A 19,008-nucleotide genomic window follows, 5' to 3' on the forward strand; every position below is an offset into this window, starting at 1 on the left:
TCTTTAATAACAACTTCTAACATTTTCACTGTAATAGCTGTTAGGCTAACAATGCACAGTTTCCTGCTTTTGGTCTTGCACTCCCTGCATTCTAATCTAATGGATCATTCCCTGACTCTTGTAAGTTCTGGAAAATTAAAACCAGTGCATCAACTATCTCAGTAGGTACTTCTCTTATGATCTAAAGGGAAGTCTATCAAGATCTGGCGATTTGTAAGCCGGGTTATCCTGTGCCACTTCCCTGGTGATTATAATTCTTGTTGATTCCTACATCTGTTCCCTGTCCTGTTTATAGCTATTTTTGGACAGTTACCTTTATTCTCTGTAACGGTAATAAACAGTTCAGTATTAATTTCTGAGACTTGCTCACCATAGGACCAGGACTCATTTTGTTAACTGTTCTTTATTCACATCCGAGAGGAAGAGGGAACTGGGTATCCTAGTTGCAGAAGGCTGGTGTAGAGCAACAGCAAGTAATTAGTAAAGCTAATAGAATGTTATCATTTAAGAGGGAACTAAATCTGAAACTGAGTGAGAGGTTGGGGGCATTATTCTTCTGTTATACAGGGCACCAGGGTGACTGCAGCTGGCATGCTGTGTGATCGAATCACCATTCATTATATATTGCAAAAATTCATAAAAGAGTCTATGTTCAGTACTTGTAGCTCCAAGTGGTACCCAGTTTACCTCACATACACCCGGAAGGGGAAGGTGTCTCAAAAATGTGAGCAACAAGTGAAGCGAACTGTCTCTCAATGCAGTAAATCCATGAGTGGTTTCCTCCACTAATAGTACGCTGCTGTTAAACCAAATGGATATTTTACTTACCACAAAAATGAATCTGAGTTCCAGTGCCAGTGTGTTGCCAGGTAAATGGGCCATATATCCCAATGACTGTCAAACAACGCATCCTGATAGTCATTTGCTGTAGGCAGCAAGTGATCTAGACTAACTAGCCTGTGCTTGCAAGCCTCAGAAACCTATGTCCACTATTAGATGTGATTTTGCTGTTGGAAATCATTTACTAAAAATGTAAACTGGGGTAAGAGTTATAGATGAGATTAGATGCCCTACAGTGTGGAAAAAGGCCCTTCGGCCCAACAAATCACACCGACCCTCCAAAGAGTACAAAGAGAACAAAGAAAATTTACAGCCCAGAAACAGGCCCTTCGGCCTTCCAAGCCTGAGCCGATCAGAATGTAATGTCTAAACCTGTCGGTCAATTCCTAAGCATCTGTATCCCTCTACTCCCCACCTACTCATGTATTTATTCAGGCGCATCTTAAATGCACCTACTGTGCCTGCCTCTACCTCTGCTGGCAACACGTTCCAAACGCCCACCACCCTCTGTGTGAAGTACTTGTCATGTGTATCCCCCTTAAACTTTCCACCTCTCACCTTGAAGGCGTGACCTCTCATTATTGAATCCTTCACCCTGGGAAAAAGCTCTGAAGAGAACCCACCCGGACCTATTTCCCCCTAACGCTATGGGCAATTTAGCATGGCCAATTCACCTGACCAGCACATCTCTACCAGAAACCAGTTTAAGCTAATCAGCTGGGTCTACAGTGTGATGTGTTTGCTTGTGCTTGAAGCTACTACAAAATATTCAGGATCATGTCTTATGTTTATTTGGGCAAAAGGAATTCGTACATACATTGCACATTTTCAAAAAAAAAAGTGTCATCATTTCAGCCAAACTCTGCTGCGTCTACATGACACCACCCTGACTAATCAGAATCTATCCACTTGGTCTGAGAGTTAAGATTGACAGTTAATTGTTCTTGCTGTATCTCAATGTCGACAGTAGGTACACCAACCAAGCAGCACTCTCTTCTCATTTTCTCTAAAGTGATGTCTTTCCTTTCCCCATTCTGTTTCTTGTGTCTTGGTTTTGAAGAGGGCAAGATGAAAAGTTTAAACTTCTAGTCTCCAACTAGCAATGATTAAACAAAATTAGATATTTGGGAAGAGGTTAAGAAATCTCCTTTGGTTGACAGGAGGGGATAATTTTGAGCAGAGTGCTGGAAGTTGAGTGAGTAAAGGGAATCATAATCTCTTTCCAAAAATCTAAATTTGTTTGAAGACTGCTAATAGGTGGCGAGAAGTTGCTGGGCATTACTTCCTGGTTATTGGACACCTTCCGTGCTTGCTTTCTTCTTGTTTTCCTCAGCTCAGAACGCCATCCAAATGGTTTAGTGAATTTTGTTTTATCTGTTTCATTTGACTGTACTGTTAAAGGGCACAGCCTCACTAGAATTATCTCCTTGTGTTAGTTGACATTTGGAAAGGAATCAAAAATGTAAAGCATTTCTGACCGAATCAAGACTGCAATGTACTCCAGATACTCTTCTTTATTATTGCTTTGTTTCCCAAAATTCTAATGGCTAACTCAATCACTTTTAGAACAATTGCTCAGTGAGGTATTTGTAAAGTCAATCCAAGTATGTAAAAGTTAGATGCTTGTTTTGCATAAATTTCATACTGGAATTTTTTTTGTGATCTAAAGTTTATATTTTTAAGGTCATTTAATTTCCTTTCATTTTAGCTGGCAAGGATAGAGAAATTCATAGTCTATTGGTTAATATCTTTCTTTGTTCAAAGTAAAGTCCCAGGTTCACATGCCTTTTTTGAGTATCATTGCACATCTTAATTTTCACTGAGGAAATGTTAGTTTCTTTTTGTCATCTGGTGTTGCTTGCTTTGAAAATGAATACAATTTTGCTTCTGTATACATTAGCATAAAAGACATTTGGCAAAACAAGTCAAATATTAATCTGATTTGGCAATATAGTCAAACCCATTGCTAAACAGTGATTTGAATTTCTGCTGTGCACTATGACCACTTTATAGGATAAAAATAATGACATTAATCTCAACAACTGCACAAAAGGCAATGACATCTTTTTATCATCATGATCTGACAGTTAAAGTTGACCGTTGTTTTGGTAATGTTGTGATTCAAGCTAGCAATAACGCCAGACCAGAAAGTCTTCTAATTTGCTCTAGTCAGCACAATGTACAAATGAGCTGAACGAAGAAGAACATTTCATTACTTCTCTTTAATACAAGTCATTTGATTAAAAATTGCATTCGCTATTTCTCTAATGCATGAAGAATCACTGTCAAGAACAAACCCTTTCTTTCTATGATGTAAATATGACCTCACATGTGCAAGCCTGATTTGCACCTGCATCTTCACTCTCTTTGAGAAAACACTTCTCGACCTGTGCAACACAAAACATCAAAGTATACAGCCTTTATTTTAATCTATTAATGATATAACTGTCATCAATTAGGTATTATGAGCAAAGAATCTGTTGTCTTGATGGGACTTGCAAGAATAGAGTAGTGAATGATTTAATAAGCATTTCAATGGGTTGAAAATGTGTGTACTAATCAGATGTCTACATACACTGAGCTGATTCTCATTAGGTCATTGTTTTCAGGTTGGAGAGCATGCCTTTTTAAAGTTGAGGATAGCTAGCTGGTGCTGGTTTTGAAGATGTAATACTTTGTTTTGCCCACAGGTTGATTCATACGGAGGGTCCTTGCGCTACAAGGTTCGCTACAGCGTGGCAAGAGGGCAGTCAGAGCCGGAGGAAAAGGCAGATGTGATTATAACAGGAAATGGAAGAAAACTAATCTACAGAACGAGGACCTCTACCCAGCCTGATGTTATCAACCAGAAAGAAATCCTGTTCACTGAGGTAGGAAGAGAATTTCAAATCCTACTCATCTATCTATGAGGTTCCCTCCCTGTCCAATTGCAGATGTTCATTTTTTGATCTAAGATTTGTCAGGAGTGTAACTTGCACCAGAGATCTGAACAGGCAATTCTAATGACTCAGGGCATCAGATTTGGCTGTTCAGATGCCTGTCCAGTACCTGGACAGGGTATAGACTAGAAAACCAGCCACAGTTAGCAAATGCTATGGGTTAGAGCCAATAGAATTTTATTGGATTTTAATCGTATAAAAATTGTAATTGGAGCAATTGAGATCTTTTGCTGGATTTTCAGACAGCAGGGGATTATTCAGTGCAACATCAGCTTGTATTTATAAAGTATCTGATGTAAGTTTGCTCACTGAGCTGGCAGGTTTGGTTTCAGATGTTCCGTCACCATGCCAGGTCACATCATCAGTGAGCCTGCAGTGAAGTGCTGGTGTTCTGTCCTGCTTTCTTTTTATGTGTATTGGTCTGTTAAGGTAGGTGATATCATTTCTGGTTCTTTTTCTCAGAGGCTGGTAAATGGGGTCCAAATCAGTGTGTTTATTGATGGAGTTCTGGTTTGAATGCCAGGCCTCTAGGAATTCCCGTGCATGTCTCTGTTTAGCCTGTCCTAGGATAGTTGTGTTGTTCCAGTCGAAGTGGTGTCCTCCTTCATCTATATGTAAGAATACTAGTCAGAGTGGGTCATGTCTTTTGGTGGCTAGTTGGTGCTCGTATACCCTGGTTAGTTTTCTGCCTCTCTGTCCGATGTAATCCTTGCAGGGTGTTTTGTAAATGACATTCGTTTTGCTGGTTGTTGGTATAGGGTCCTTTAGGTTCATCAGTAGCTGTTTCAATGTGTTGGTAGGTTTCTGGGCTACCATGATGCCAAGGGGTTGGAGTAGTCTGGTAGTCACCTCTGAGATGCTTTTGATCTATGGTAGTGTGCCTTGAGTTTCTGGGCATGTTGTGTCTGCTTGTTTGGGTTTGTTGTTTAAGAATCAACAGACTGTGTTTATTGGGTATCTGTCCTTATTGAATATGCTGTATAGGCATTTTTCTTCTGTGGTTTGTAGGTATTTTTCTTCTGTAGATGATTGCTTCTGTAGTTAAGTATCTGGTCTGGTGTGCATTGCTTTCCTGCAGATGATGGCCTGCAGTTCTCCATTAACTGTTTGTTCCACTGTGACATCTAGGAAGGGAGTCTGTTGTTGTTCTCCTCCTCTTTTTGTGGAGCAAACTCACCAGATACTTCGCTACAGAAGTAATCATCCCAACACCCACAAGCGGAACTGCATCAGGACATTATTTAAACGGGCCACAACACACTGCAGCACCCAGGAACTTGAAGAATATGAGTCAGGTGAAGAGGCAAAGGTAGTAAGAGGGAATTCTAGGGTATCAGGCAACTGAGAGCACTGTCACTCGTGTTGGGAGTATTGTAGCAATGGGGATCTGTTATTATGGATGTTTCAGTGATCTCCACCTGCATCCTAACTGGCTTTTCAACCAATGAGGTATATTCCAGAGCAACCTCCTATTGACTGCTAGTTATACCAGTTACATTCAATAATATTGTTGCATGAAATGGGCAGTGTGCATCCATTGTAATTAATTGGTTTAGGATTTACAATATGAAATGAGATTACCGAGATGATAAGATCAACTAAAATGACAGAGAAAAGAGCTTTTGTGTTGCAGTGGTAGTGTCTGTACTCTGTGCCAAGAGGCTGTGTTCAACTTCTACCAGTTCCAGGAGAATGTAAAAATGTCTGTGAACAGTAGATTAGAAAATATCAAAGTGGGGCAGAAGATCTAACCTAAGGCAATGCATCATTTTATTTGTCTGTCTTATGACCTTGTTTCCAAGGATTGTGCTATGAACTTCAATTGTGGAGATAAGTCCAGGTTTATGGGTAAAGTGCTGCAGTAGTTTGCCATGGTTTTCTGTAGTGTGGCTGGCCAGGAGACACTCCCACCCTTACTGCCTGCCATGTGGTATATTGGAAGGATTTACAGGCTGATTATCAATCTGGTTGGCCACATTATGAATCACCCACAAGTCATGGTGTGGGACTTTGAACCCAGAGTCTCTAGCTGAGAAATAGGGTGACTACCAGTGTGCTACAGCACCTCTGTCTTTGTTAAGCCACAAAGAAAGTTGCCAGAAGCTTAACAAGTTTTCATAATCAAATTGATTGTTGTGTCAGGAAGGATGAGATTTTGAGAAGTGAGCTGAGGCTGCTTTGAAAAGAGGAGTTTGAGAAGTGAAGAGAGAGCTGTGGTTGTGCCCTGTGTTGTAACTGATCCCTCTGGCATTCCAGCTCCATTTTTCCAGTCATGTCAGCTGAGAGGAGCAGCATTGTGGCTTATCCTTTGGCAGACATTAGTTGGAATGTCGACCACAGTATGTTGGCAGGATTGGCGCATAACTATGCGGTTAGTGTGATGGAATGCTATGTGAGCCCTACAATTGATGCTGCAACTGATGCCAGTGCTCTCATTTGTGACATTGTTTTCCTTTTTATGCTATCAGGGCCTTATTGTTTTCCATAGCAAACCTCTCTGAGGTACAGGGTGGACAAAATGCATCTTGTAAATGTTGTATGCTTTTTGCAAGGTGTATCTTCTGGCGATAGTGGTCAAGTACCAACCAACTTAGTGTGTGTAAATATTGAATGTCCATGTATCTCCCAGCAATTGGCTTTGTCTCCTCGCTAATGTGGATGTGCCCCAGAGCTTTGAGTTTACACTAATAATATTGGTCATGAGTTTGCACTGTCTCTGTTTGCTGAACCTTTCACAAAGGATGCCTTTGATTAGTGAGGAACACATGATCAACATCACGAAGATTATCTCTTAAATCTTATGATCTTGAGGCATCAATCTTCTAGAGTTTGTTGACGAGGAATTTATTTTTTTGGCCTGCTTTGGTTCTGCTTTCTGCATTTAGAAGAGCTTTGCTCCCAAACAAATTAAACCTTCAAAGTCTTCATCTCCACAAAAGTACAATTGTTTAGACTTGTTTCCCAATCTTTCAGGGCATTAATGCACAAGATTTAAGGAACAATTTCATAACGAGAGGCTGCATTAATTAGCGTTCATTGTGACCGTCACCACTTTACATTTCATTTTCTGATACGTATTTACCTCAAGTTTTGGTGGGAGCATGTCACGGTTTGTTTGAGTACCGTTTACCTGAAGATCAACTGAAGTGACGATACTGTTGTGAGAGTGCTGCTGCATGTTGCAGAACCTTAGAAGAAAACTGAATGGAATAACAAATCCTGCTTCTGCTCACTTAACATATTGCTTTAAATGTTTCATGGTGTTCTTTTAAATATAGGAGAACTGGCAGCACGAGTCAGGCATCCCTGTGACACGTGAAGACCTAATGATGACATTGGCTAATCTCGACAAGATAATGATCCGGACAAAGTATGACAACAGAATGTCCAGTGTTGGTCTCAGTGACATTGTCATGGATACAACCAGTGTGGAATTTACAACTCTGGGAAAACCAAAGCTTGTTGAGCAATGCAGGTACTAAGCAAATGTTCTTCTCATGTGGGGCTTCTCAGACTTTGAATTCTCAGACTTTGTGGGCGGCACGGTGGCACAGTGGTTAGCACTGCTGCCTCACAGCGCCAGAGACCCGGGTTCAATTCCCGCCTCAGGCGACTGACTGTGTGGAGTTTGCACATTCTCCCCGTGTCTGCGTGGGTTTACTCTGGGTGCTCTGGTTTCCTCCCACAGTCCAAAGACGTGCAGGTCAGGTGAATTGGCCATGCTAAGTTGCCCGTAGTGTTAGGTAAGGGGTAAATGTAGGGGTCTGGGTAGGTTGCGCTTCGGTGGGTCGGTGTGGACTTGTTGGGCCGAAGGGCCTGTTTCCACACTGTAAGTAATCCAATCTAATTCAAGTTGGAATTTCCAGGATCCAGCTTGCGCTGAAATTTGCATCGATTTCTGTGGCAACTTGCACCAAAATTTCCTGAGACAAAAACACATCCCTCTAAAGCATTGAGATAGTAGTTTCAGGTCTTGAAGAAATAAATTTACCCTCATTCAGCATTGGCAGAATTGCAGAAATCCAGAGCTCTGGGCTCTTCTGTACAGGCAAGGAGACATGTGAATGAGTAAAGTAATATTTTCCAGCTGAAACGAAAGAGAGGTGCAGATGGTAAGGAACTTTCCCTTTAGTGATACACTATAAGAACTGTTAACCAATTACTAGCCAAATTTCTCTCAGGAGAAATGGAATAGTTCTGCCTTGGTTATTCCAAAAAGTGAGGAGAAAGTGAGGACTGCAGATGCTGGAGATCAGAGCTGAAAATGTGTTGCTTGAAAAGCGCAGCAGGTCAGGCAGCATCCAAGGAACAGGAGAATAGACATTTGAAGAAGGGCTAATGCCTGAAACGTCGATTCTCCTATTCCTTGGATGCTGCCTGACCTGCTGCGCTTTTCCAGCAACTCATTTTCGGCTTATTCCAAAAACGGCCTAGGAAGTTCCCATGCTGTCACTGATTGTACGTTTACAAACAGAGCACTTTTGTTGGTAGGAATTCAAGTTGCGCTATGAGTTACTGATTGGGAGCAAATAAATTCAAGGTAAAATTTCTCTTTTCCAGATGCCCACTAAGTTACAAGGGTCTGTCTTGTGAAAGCTGTGCCCCTGGATTTAAACACGTTTTGACCGGGCCTTACCTGGGTGTATGCGATGGGTGTAACTGCAATGGCCACGCTAGCAGCTGTGATAAAGTCACAGGATACTGTCTGGTAAGAACCTGAAGTGCAGTAATAATCAAATTCAAGCTCCTTAAGAGAATTGTAGTGGACAATACTGCGACATACCATCACCGAACAACATTGTGCTGTTATTAAAAGCAAGGAGACATCAGGACAAGCAATTCAGATATTCTGGTTATTTAGTCATCTACATTCTGTCAGGGATTTTGGATAGTTTTGGTAAATAAAGCCTATATTATGTGTTGTGTTAAGAGCCAAGTTTCTCTGGGAGATGATCTCAAGTTGCTTCCAGAACTGATCATATGATCAAGGTGCCTGGGAAATAAACAGTAGCCAAGGATCAACAAGATATGGGGTGAGTAGGATGCTGAGTGTGATTCTGTATTCAAGCAGTTTCAGGGTTCAGTTTTAGTTGAGAGCAATTTTACTGCAGGGAATATTTTTAGTTGAAATTCAGTGCGCTGGCTGAAAGAGTTTAAATCTGTTATGAATTGAATCATTCATCTGACAATGAATTGGACTTCGAGGATATTCAAATTAAGACATTGGAATCATACCTCACACATAGATTGTTGTGGGTGTTGGAGATCACTCATCTCAGCTCCAGGACATCACTGCAGGAGTTCCTTAGCGTAGTGTCCTCGATCTTTGGCTGTCTCATCTCAATGGTCTTCCTTCCATTGTAAACTCAGAAGTGGGAATTTTCAGCACATTCACGACTCCTCAGATATTCAAATGAAACAGACCTGGATAATATCCAGCCTTGGGCTGATAAAGTGGCAATTAACATCGCACCACAGAAATGCCAAGTAATGACCATCTCCAATAAGAGACAATTTAGACACTGCCCCTTGACATTCTGTAACATTAATGTCATTGAATTCCCTACTCTCAACAGCCTGAGGGTTACCCTTGATCAGAAACTGAATTGGATTTGGCAAATAAATACTGCAGCAAACAGTTCACTTCCCGACTCCTCAAAACATGGCCATCATCTAAAAGGCACAAGTCGGGAGTGTAATGGAGTACTTTCCACTTGCCTGGATGAGTGCAGCTCCAACATCACTCATGACACCATCCAGGTCAAAGCAGCCCCTTGATTGGCACCATATCCACAAATATGCAGTCACTGCATCACCAATACTCTGCTGCAGCACAAGATACATTGCAAAAATTCATCAAAGATCCTTAGTGCTTTTGAAACCCATGACCACTTCCATCTAGAAGGAAAAGGGCAGCTGATATGTGGTAATACCACCACCCACAAGTTCCTCTCAGCCACTTATCATTCTGACTTGGAAATATATTGCCATTCCTTCACTGTCAAGGCGTCAAAGTCTGGGCATTCTCTCTCTAATGTATCTACCTATGGCACATGGACTGCAGTGGTTCAAGAAGGCAGCTCAGCATCACCTTCTCAAGGGCAACTGGAACCAGGTCGTAAGTGTTGGCCCAGCCAGCGATGCTCACACCTCTTGACTGAATGTGAAGTAAAACAAGAGGGAAGGAGTTTTAGATGTGAGACTCCATAGTTAAAGAATATTTGACCATAGAATTTCTGACCTAAGTTGGTTGTATTTGTGACACACTGGTTGAAACTGGGAGGATACAATTGGAGGAGAGTTGGAGGAAATTTAAAGGAGCAGTCTCAAGAAAGTGAGCAGATGGTTGAAGAAATTTCAACTCTTATACAAATCTTTGAAGCAGTACCCAGTCTGAGTGCTCCCGGTTTCTGATGAGTACCTGGCTTGAGTTTTTTTTTGAGGTATAAATCAGCTAAGTCTGGAAAGGAGTTAAGCTTGATTTAGAGCCTAGGTAACTGTGTGTTCTTGTATTTTTAATATCTTTAACATAACTGGTTATTTAAGATAAAGTGCCATTATTGATATTCGCATTCTTCAAGTTCTGTGAAGTAAAGTTCTTTTGTTTTAAACTGTGATTCATGTGGTTTCATTCTTTTAATATCTGAATTATCAGATACAGGAGTCACAATAAGGTTGCCCTTTGTTTTCCAACCCGACTTGCCCTTGAGAAGGTGATGTGGAACCACTTTGTCGAATGACTTCAATCCTTAGGGTCAAGGATGCAGTAATGTGCCATTCAGTGAACTCCATGTAGTGATCAGTAACAGTGAAGAAATGGTGGTACATGTTCAAGACAGGATAGTGTGTGATTTAGGAAGACACTTTGATATATTGGGGTTAACATGCACCTGATGTTCTTCCTTGGCATGGAGGCTGTTGTTGGTTTGGGAGATGCTGCCAAAGAAACCTCCATAACTTGCTGCAGTGCATCTTGGGTACAGGAGCACAGTTATTAAGTTGCTGGAATAAAAGCCAGGGGGGGACCTTGATTAATAACCCTGGAGAATTTCAAATTGGATTTTAAAAATGTGAAGAGTGGAAAGCTGGTACAAGTTGAATTAGGCTATGAAATTGTTTTGTTGGTGTGAACGTCCAACCAGTTTACGAATACATTTTGGGGAAGGAAACCAGATATCTTTCCGGTTTTGGACGGCATGGTGGCTCGGTGGTTAGCACTGCTGCCTCAGCACCAGGGACCTGGGTTCAATGCCTGCCTCGGGCAACTGTCATTGTGAAGTTCGCAAATTCTCCTCGTGTTGGTGTGGGTTTCCTCTGGGTTCTCAGGTTTCCTCCCACAATCCAAAGATGTGCAGGTCAGGTGAATTGGCCACGCTAAATTGCCCGTAGTGTTAGGTGCACTAATCAGGGGTAAATATAGGGTAGGGGAATGGGTCTGGGTGAGTTACTCTTCGGACGGTCGGTGTGGGGTTGTTGGGCTGAAGGGTCTGTTTCCATACTGTAGGGAATCTAGTTCAATCTAATCTTGGTCTGGCCTGTATGTCACTTCAGTCCCACGCTAATATTATTGATGTTCAATTGCCCTTTGATATATTCTAACAAATCAATCAGTTCTAAATCTAAAGAAAATGATCTTTTGGAAAAGTGATGGCTGTTGGAGCTTGGAATGTTGGAGATTTTTGATCATTTCAGGTTAGTCAAACTCAAAAGGCTATATCCTTTGGTCAGTTTCTTAGCAGAGCTTTGTGTCTTCATCAGAGAGCTGTCTTCCCTTTCCCTGCACTGGGCATCTTCATTAACTCTGAGGGAGTGTGCCATTTATTATAATCAAGAGGCCCATACTAACTCAGAGGTGCAGCACACATCACAGTAAAATCAAAAAGTTGTAGAAGTATACAGTAGCTTAATCAGTATTTAACCAGCTATCATAGAATCCCTACAGTGTCGGACCAGGCCCTTCGGTCCAACAGGTCCACACCGACCCTTCGTAGAGTAACCCACCCAGACCCATTCCCCTACCCTATATTTACCCCTGACTAATGCATCTGACCTACACATCCCTGAACACTATGGGCAATTGAGCATGGCCAGTTTATCTAACCTGCATGTCTTTGGACTGTGGGAGGAAACTGGAGTACCCAGAGGAAACTAACGCAGACACAGGGAGAATGTGCAAACTCCACACAGACAGTCACCTGAGGCTGGAATCGAACCTGCATCCCTGGTGCTGGGAGGCAGCAGTGCTAACCACTGAGCCTCGATGACGCCCCTGTGATGAGTCAGATTAATATGTAGAGAAACCTCTCATCAAGAAAGGGTAAATTAAGAAAGTAGTAAGGATCTAGCTGATTGAGATTTGGGCTTGAGACAGTTACTTTTGAATCTGTAACCCGCAGTTTTGAACTTGAAGTACTGATGTGTTTTCACGATAATGATGATAATGTTTCCTTGTGCGTATATTTTAGAAATGGTCTTTCATGGCTTTCATCAGTTAATATATGTTTTTGTACCCCTCAGAGTTGTCAACACAACACGGAAGGTCGACATTGTGACAAGTGCAAGTCTGGATTTTTTGGTGACCCCACTCAAGGAACTGCCAATGACTGCATGCCATGTCCATGTCCGTTTACTGATTCCCAGAGAAGGTCTGTGTCCCACAACCAGAAAACCATGGATAATCAGCATTGCAGGGGAAATGGGGGGGCATCGTGATGATATTACTGGCCTAATGATCCAGAGGTGAAAATGTGTTGCTGGAAAAGCGCAGCAGGTCAGGCAGCATCCAAGGAGCAGGAGAATTGTCGTTTCGGGCATCAGCCCTTTTCAGGATTCCTGAAGAAGGGCTGATGCCCGAAACGTCGATTCTCCTGTTCCTTGGATGCTGCCTGACCTGCTGCGCTTTTCCAGCAACACATTTTCAGCTCTGATCTCCAGCATCTGCAGTCCTCACTTTCTCCTTAATGATCCAGAGGCCTGAGCTTATGCTACTGGATAGGGTTCAAATCCCACCGCTGCAGTTAGTTGAACTTGAATTCAATGAATAAAATATTTGGAATCTAGAAGTTGCACTAATGTTGACCATGATAACCATCATTGATTGTTGATAAAAATTAATGAACAATCAGTTCTAAATCTGTCTTCTCTTGTGTTTATCTACCACTTGAAATTCAGCAATTTCCCCTCAGAGCTGGTGTCACTGTTCCCCAGTGTATGAATCTAATTTCTGATTATTTATCTGTTCAATCTGAACATTAGCCTGACAACTCTGACATCTAGGAGAAAGTGAGGACTGCAGATGCTGGAGATCAGATCTCCACTCTGACATTTACCCTTGTGTTTTCTCTCAAGTGGGATCAACTGTCACTAGTCAGGTTGACTTTGAGACTCCTGAAACCTGCATGATATTCAATATGAGCCCAGCAGCGTCCTGAGGATTTGATTTGATTGATTTATTAATGTCATATATAACCGAGATACAGAAAAAGTATTGTTTTGCATGCTAAAGGCAAATTATATCTTACGTAAGTCCATTGGGGTAGTAGAACAGAATGCAGAATATAGTGTTACAGCTACAGATGTGATGATGTTGCTCCTTTAACAAGGTTGTGTTGTCCTTGTTTTTTTTTCAGTGGGTTTGTAAGTGCAGAGGCCCAGGAGGTCTAGGTTAGAAGGACTTTAGGGCCAAGTTGATGATAGCTAACAGATACTGCCTCTAGCAGAAGGCTTCCAGGTATTAAAATCAACTCTTGTATAATGAAAAGGGAGTGGCCAGTTCTCCCAGCTCAGGTTTTCTCTGGTTTGGTTTGGTTTTAAAGGGCAGTTAGTTGTGAAGCTGCTGGACCCAAAGAAGCAGGTCCATGCTGATCCTCCCTCTCTCTAACATCTTTCTGTTTCCTGTAAGAACCTGTGTTGAATTTTTCCTTTTTTGCCAAGGGGTTTTTATAGGGATTATTGTAAGTATTTGGAACAGCATCATTAACTTAGGATAATCTGTAGCATTTTTGGATAGATTCTGTTCTCATTTGTTTGTGTTTCATTTGTTAATTCTTGCAAATAATTTCTGGTTTTGTTTAAAACTAAGTGGTTGGGCCAGTTGCATCAGTCCTAGAATATACCTGCTTAAAACAATTGGTAAAGTTATGGTCCAGGCTACTTTAAGTGTTTTGAGGGGGTCTGGCCTGGTCCATAATACACAGAAGGTGCAGAGGAAGATCAACTTTAATATATATCTGTTCAAAAGTCAGATAACAGCAGGGAAGAAGCTGTTCTTGACTCTATTGATTTTTGTTTTCAAATTTCTGTATTTTCTGTATCAATGGAAGAGGGTATAACCATGGTGGGGAGGAGTCTTTGATAATATTGGCTAGTTTTCCGAGGGAGTGGGAAGTGTAGACTGAGTCATTGGACAGAAGGCTTGTTTTTATGATGGGCTTGGGTTCCACAACTCTCTGTAATTTCTTGCTGATTTGGGCACAGCAGTTGCCATACCACACTGTGACACATCCAGTCAGGATGCTTTCTATGGTGCATTTACAAAAGAGACAAATAAAAGCAAAATACTGTGGATTCTGGAAAGTTGAAACAAACAGATAATGCTGGAGAAAATCAGCAGGTCTGACACCTTGTTGTCCCGGCAGATAAATCCCTGAAAGTTGCTACCCAGGTTGATAGGGCAGTTAAGAAGGCATAGGGTGTGTTGGCATTTATTGGTAGGGGGAATGAGTTTAGGAGCCATGAGGTATGTTTCAGCTGTACAAGACACTTGTAAGGCCACAACTGGTGTATTATGTGCAGTTCTGGTCACTGCATTATAGGAAGGATTTGGAAGCTTTGGAAAGGGTTTAGAGGAGATTTACTAGGATGTAACTTGGTATGGAAGGAAAGTCTTACGATGAAAGGCTGAAGGAACCGAGGCTGTTTTCATTGGCAATAAGAAGGTTGAGAGATAACTTAATTGAGACATATAAGATAATCAGAGGGTTAGATAGGGTGGACAGTGAGAGCTTTTTTCTTCAGATGGTGAACACTAACACGAGGGGACATAGCTTTAAATTGAGGGATAATAGGTATTGGACAGATGTCAGACGTAATTTCTTTACTCCGAATAGTAGGGGCATGGAATGCAGTGCCCACAACTGTAGTAGACTCACGAAGGTTAGGGGCATTTAGATGGGCATTGAACACACACATGGCTAATAATGGAAAGGTGTAGTTTAGATGGGCATCAAATTATTTTCACGAGTTGGCGCAACGCCGAGAGCCGAAGAGCCTGTGCTGCGCTGTAACGTTCTATGTTCTATGTGGAGAGGGAATCAGAGTTAAAATTTTGAGGCCCGTAGGACTTCTCTTCAATTCCGCTATACTGGACTTGTAGCAATAACTGTCTCAATTCTGTCTCCAAAAATGCTACCAGTCCTACAGAATTTCTCCAACATTGTGTGTTAACCTCAGAACACAGAGTAGAGGGACTGGTGGGTCATGCATTTTTTTCCTTTACACTTTAATGGGTTGTGGGCATCTCTGGCAAGGGCAGCATCCCTAATTGTACTTGAAATGATTGGCTTTCTAGACTATTTCAGAGGGCAGTTAGGAGTCAACCACATTGGTGTGGGTCTGGAGTATAGGCCCAATGAGGTGGAGATTGCAGATTTACCTCCCTAAAGGATATGAGTGAACCTGGTGTAGTCTTGCACCAATTGCCTTTGATTAAGTATTCGCCATTAGTTCAGCTTTTTAATTCCAGATTTTTGTTGAATTGAAATTTCATTATTTGCCATGGCGGGAGTTGAACTGATTTTGCATTAGCTTGCGGTTCTGAATTACCGATCCAGTGAGACTAACACTTCTCCCCACTGGCTGTTTTTCAGTGGATAGATATAGGAAGTGGATAAATCTGCTTTCCAAATATAATTTTTATTTCTTCCAGTTACAACATGACGAACTGTGCCGTAGATGAGTGTGTGTCTCTATCACCTCCTGATGCACCTTTTATTGCAGATCATCTGCTGCTGAACTTCTCAGCCACTCTGTTTTTCTTACTTGCCGAGGTTGGCTATTCCAGGTTGACCTCCTGGTTGACCTCCCATCTTTCACCTTGCCTAAATTTGAGCTAATCCAAAATTTTGCTGCTGGTGTTCTAATATCCACTGAGTCATCACCCCTGTGCTCACCGACTTGCGTTAGCTGCTTTAAGTTTCCCAGCCTTGTCTTCAAGTCTGTCCATGACTTGAACACTCCGTGGAAACCACTTTCGCAACATCTACCTCAGGAATATTTGTGATCTTCCATTCTGGCCTTTTGAACATCCACATTTTAATAATTCCAACCTGGGCAATCATGTTTTCAGTTCTCAAGACCCTATGCTCTGAAATCCCTCCCTAAATCTCTGTCTCTCCACCTCCTTGTTCTCTTTTATGAAGATCCCTCGGATCTACTATCCCCAAACTATTGGTCATCTACCCTAATATTTGCCTTTGAGGTTCCGTGCCAAATTTTGTTTGCTAATTTCCCTAATAAATCTTACCGTATTTTAGGGTGCTATTTAAATATATCTTGTTGTTCTGTGTGCCCTTTACTTTGAATCTAACACAGGCAAATGAAATGAAATTTTCTCTTCTCCATTGGCTTGTTGAGTGAGCTCTGAACTTGGTTTCTAATGTAGACCAACAGCACCAGACTCCTGACAGTGCATCCAGAGTAGACCGAAGAATGATGGACTGGATGGGAAAAAAAATCTCAAAATTGAACTGTGCATCATGAGGATTTAGTGTACAAGTTAAAGAGAATAGTTTAGCAGAATTGGAAAAATGAGGCCTTCTCTCTTGGTTGACACTTTTTTGGAGCATTTCCTCTTCACCACCTTGTTGCTTCCTCCCTTTCTGATCTAAAATGTCTCCTTCTCCTTTCCTCACCACCCTCACTTGGAGTTCCCTCTGTCTACTCTCCTTTAGTGACTCCTCCCTCTTCACACACTCTCTTGGTGCTTTCTCCTCCCCTATCAATGTACTCTTGGCAAACCCCTTCTCCATTCCCATGGTACTCCTTTCCTCTCCAACCTTCCTATGGAGTTGGAGTTTATCTGTAGGATATTCAGTGTGCCTAAATGTACTTTAACCTCCTGTACTGCCTACAGCTGATCCTCTACATAATTGTGTTGAGTCACAACATATGCTTTAGGATCTTGTATAATGTGTTTACAAATGCAATCTCCAGAAAAGATATGGAGGGATTTGAATTTCCAGGAACCTTATTGTGTGTATCCTTTTCAGATTTTCGGAAACCTGTTTCCTGGATACTGATAGGCGCCCTACCTGTGATGCTTGTAGAGTTGGCTACATTGGACGCAGATGTGAAACGTAGGTCCATCTCCCCAGTGATATCATACTCTGGCATTTTGAAGGCGATGTAATTCTTGATTTAAACTGTGATTATTTCTTTTCTCATAGTTGTGCTGCTGGTTATGAAGGAAACCCGATGTCTCCAGGTGGAAAGTGTACACCACATGGTAAGCTCCAGAAAACAGGCTACATTTCATAAAAGTGTATTCCTGACTGGTTTACTAGGCTAACTTTATCTGTTCAGTCAAATTAAACCCCTTGGTTCTTAATACGTTCAGTTCATAAAAACTCAGAGCTCTGTGTCAAACTGGACAGATAGAATATATCATCTTTCTGTTGAAATGAAATCATAAGTGAACTCCGTTCAGGTTGTTTCCTTGTCAATCCAGTTCCTAAGAGGTTCCAGGTGCAAGACTGCCACCATGTTTGCCAGTCTCACCCAGAAAGTCATTAATAAAGGAATTGGGAAGCCACGGCTGGTGCAGATAAGGAGTCAGCTGTGGAACAGAGCTGATGCATGTACTCATCTTAATGTCATGCACTTTATGTTGTGTTTCTGTTATTGAAATTTTAAAAAATACTTCTGGTTGTCCTGCCTCAGTACACATAGTCTAAAGGAAGTGTTTGTATTTCTAAAGCTTCTTTCATGGCCTCTACATTTGGCCAGGTGTTTCAGTTGAGTGTAGTGCCTGTGGCAGTGTAGGAAATCATAAAGTAATCCAGCATGAAAACAGGCCCTTCGGCCCAAACTGATCCATGCTGACTGTGGTGCCAACTCAGCTAGTTCCAATTGCCCACATCTGGTCCATATCCCTCTAAACCCTTCCCATCCAGGCACCTATCCAAATGTTTTTTTAAATGTTGCTATGGTACCTGTATCAACCACTTTCTCTGGCAGCCCATTCTATCTACACACCACCCTCCGTGTTTTGTCCTTAATAGTGCTTGTAATTGGATATACTTAGGTATAGTTGAGGATAGAGACAAAGAAAAACTGCAGATGCTGGAAACCAAAGTAGACAGGTGGGAGGCTGGGCGAACGCCCCAAGCCAGGCAGCATCAGGAGGTGGAGAAGTCGACATTTCGGGTGTCACCCTTCTTCAGGACTAGAAGAAGGGTTACATCTGAAACATTAACATCCGCACCTCTTGGTGCTGCTGCCTTTCTACTTAAGTACAATGTAGAGAAGAATTTCTAAGAATGTCTGTTTTGTTATACAGCTGGATATATTTCAAATTGTGACAGCAGAGGAACAGAATCTGCAGAATCATATGCAGGATCCTGTGTCTGTAAGGTAGGTGTGTTCTAATGACTGGAGAGTGACAAATATTAATACACACCAATTATAGCCTGTAGATCTGGCGGTTTTACAAAGAGTGCAAAGAACATTGCAGTCATCTCTAGTTCTTCTGCAAATTATCTTAAACTTGCAACCTGCTGGACATCAAATCTGCTACCAATGGAAACAATTTCTCTGTATTTATTCAACCAAAATCCTTCATAATTTTAAACATGTTTCTCCCTTACTGTAGTGAGCCAGCACATTTACTATACTCTCTAATCTGTAGTAACCATATTAATTATACAGAGAGTTTAACACTGATAAACTGATAGTTTTAACACTGATATTAAAACCTGTAATGACGTTGGGCTTCTGGACTATTCTTGGTATGGTTTCAAGTTTTTTTTCAAAAATAGTGGAATATTCAAGATCATATAAGAGACTGAGAAGTTTTAAAATAGATAGGCATTAAATAGTTGGTGCAATGAAATGTGTTTGATGTAACAGAATAAAAATATTTGAGAAAAGAGTCTGAAGGAATTTTTTTAAAAATCCTATTCTAACCAAAATAATATGAAAATCACTAATACATCTTTTATTTTGTTCTTTC

At 41.4% G+C, this 19,008-nt stretch overlaps 1 protein-coding gene across 14 annotated transcripts in view; it reads left to right on the forward strand.

The window, feature by feature from the left end:
* Positions 1-19,008, forward strand: part of hspg2 (heparan sulfate proteoglycan 2) — a 529,465-nt gene that overhangs the window by 240,658 nt on the left and 269,799 nt on the right. For all 14 annotated transcript variants that reach the window (XM_072586792.1, XM_072586797.1, XM_072586801.1 and 11 more), the window contains 7 exons: positions 3,531-3,710; positions 7,058-7,254; positions 8,340-8,487; positions 12,297-12,424; positions 17,048-17,134; positions 17,225-17,283; positions 18,337-18,410. In XM_072586792.1, the coding sequence (XP_072442893.1) occupies positions 3,531-3,710; positions 7,058-7,254; positions 8,340-8,487; positions 12,297-12,424; positions 17,048-17,134; positions 17,225-17,283; positions 18,337-18,410 (873 nt within the window). The remainder of the gene's footprint in view (positions 1-3,530; positions 3,711-7,057; positions 7,255-8,339; positions 8,488-12,296; positions 12,425-17,047; positions 17,135-17,224; positions 17,284-18,336; positions 18,411-19,008) is intronic.

The sequence above is a fragment of the Chiloscyllium punctatum genome, chromosome 16 (genome assembly GCF_047496795.1).
Source record: "Chiloscyllium punctatum isolate Juve2018m chromosome 16, sChiPun1.3, whole genome shotgun sequence".
Taxonomy (NCBI): Eukaryota; Metazoa; Chordata; class Chondrichthyes; order Orectolobiformes; family Hemiscylliidae; genus Chiloscyllium; species Chiloscyllium punctatum.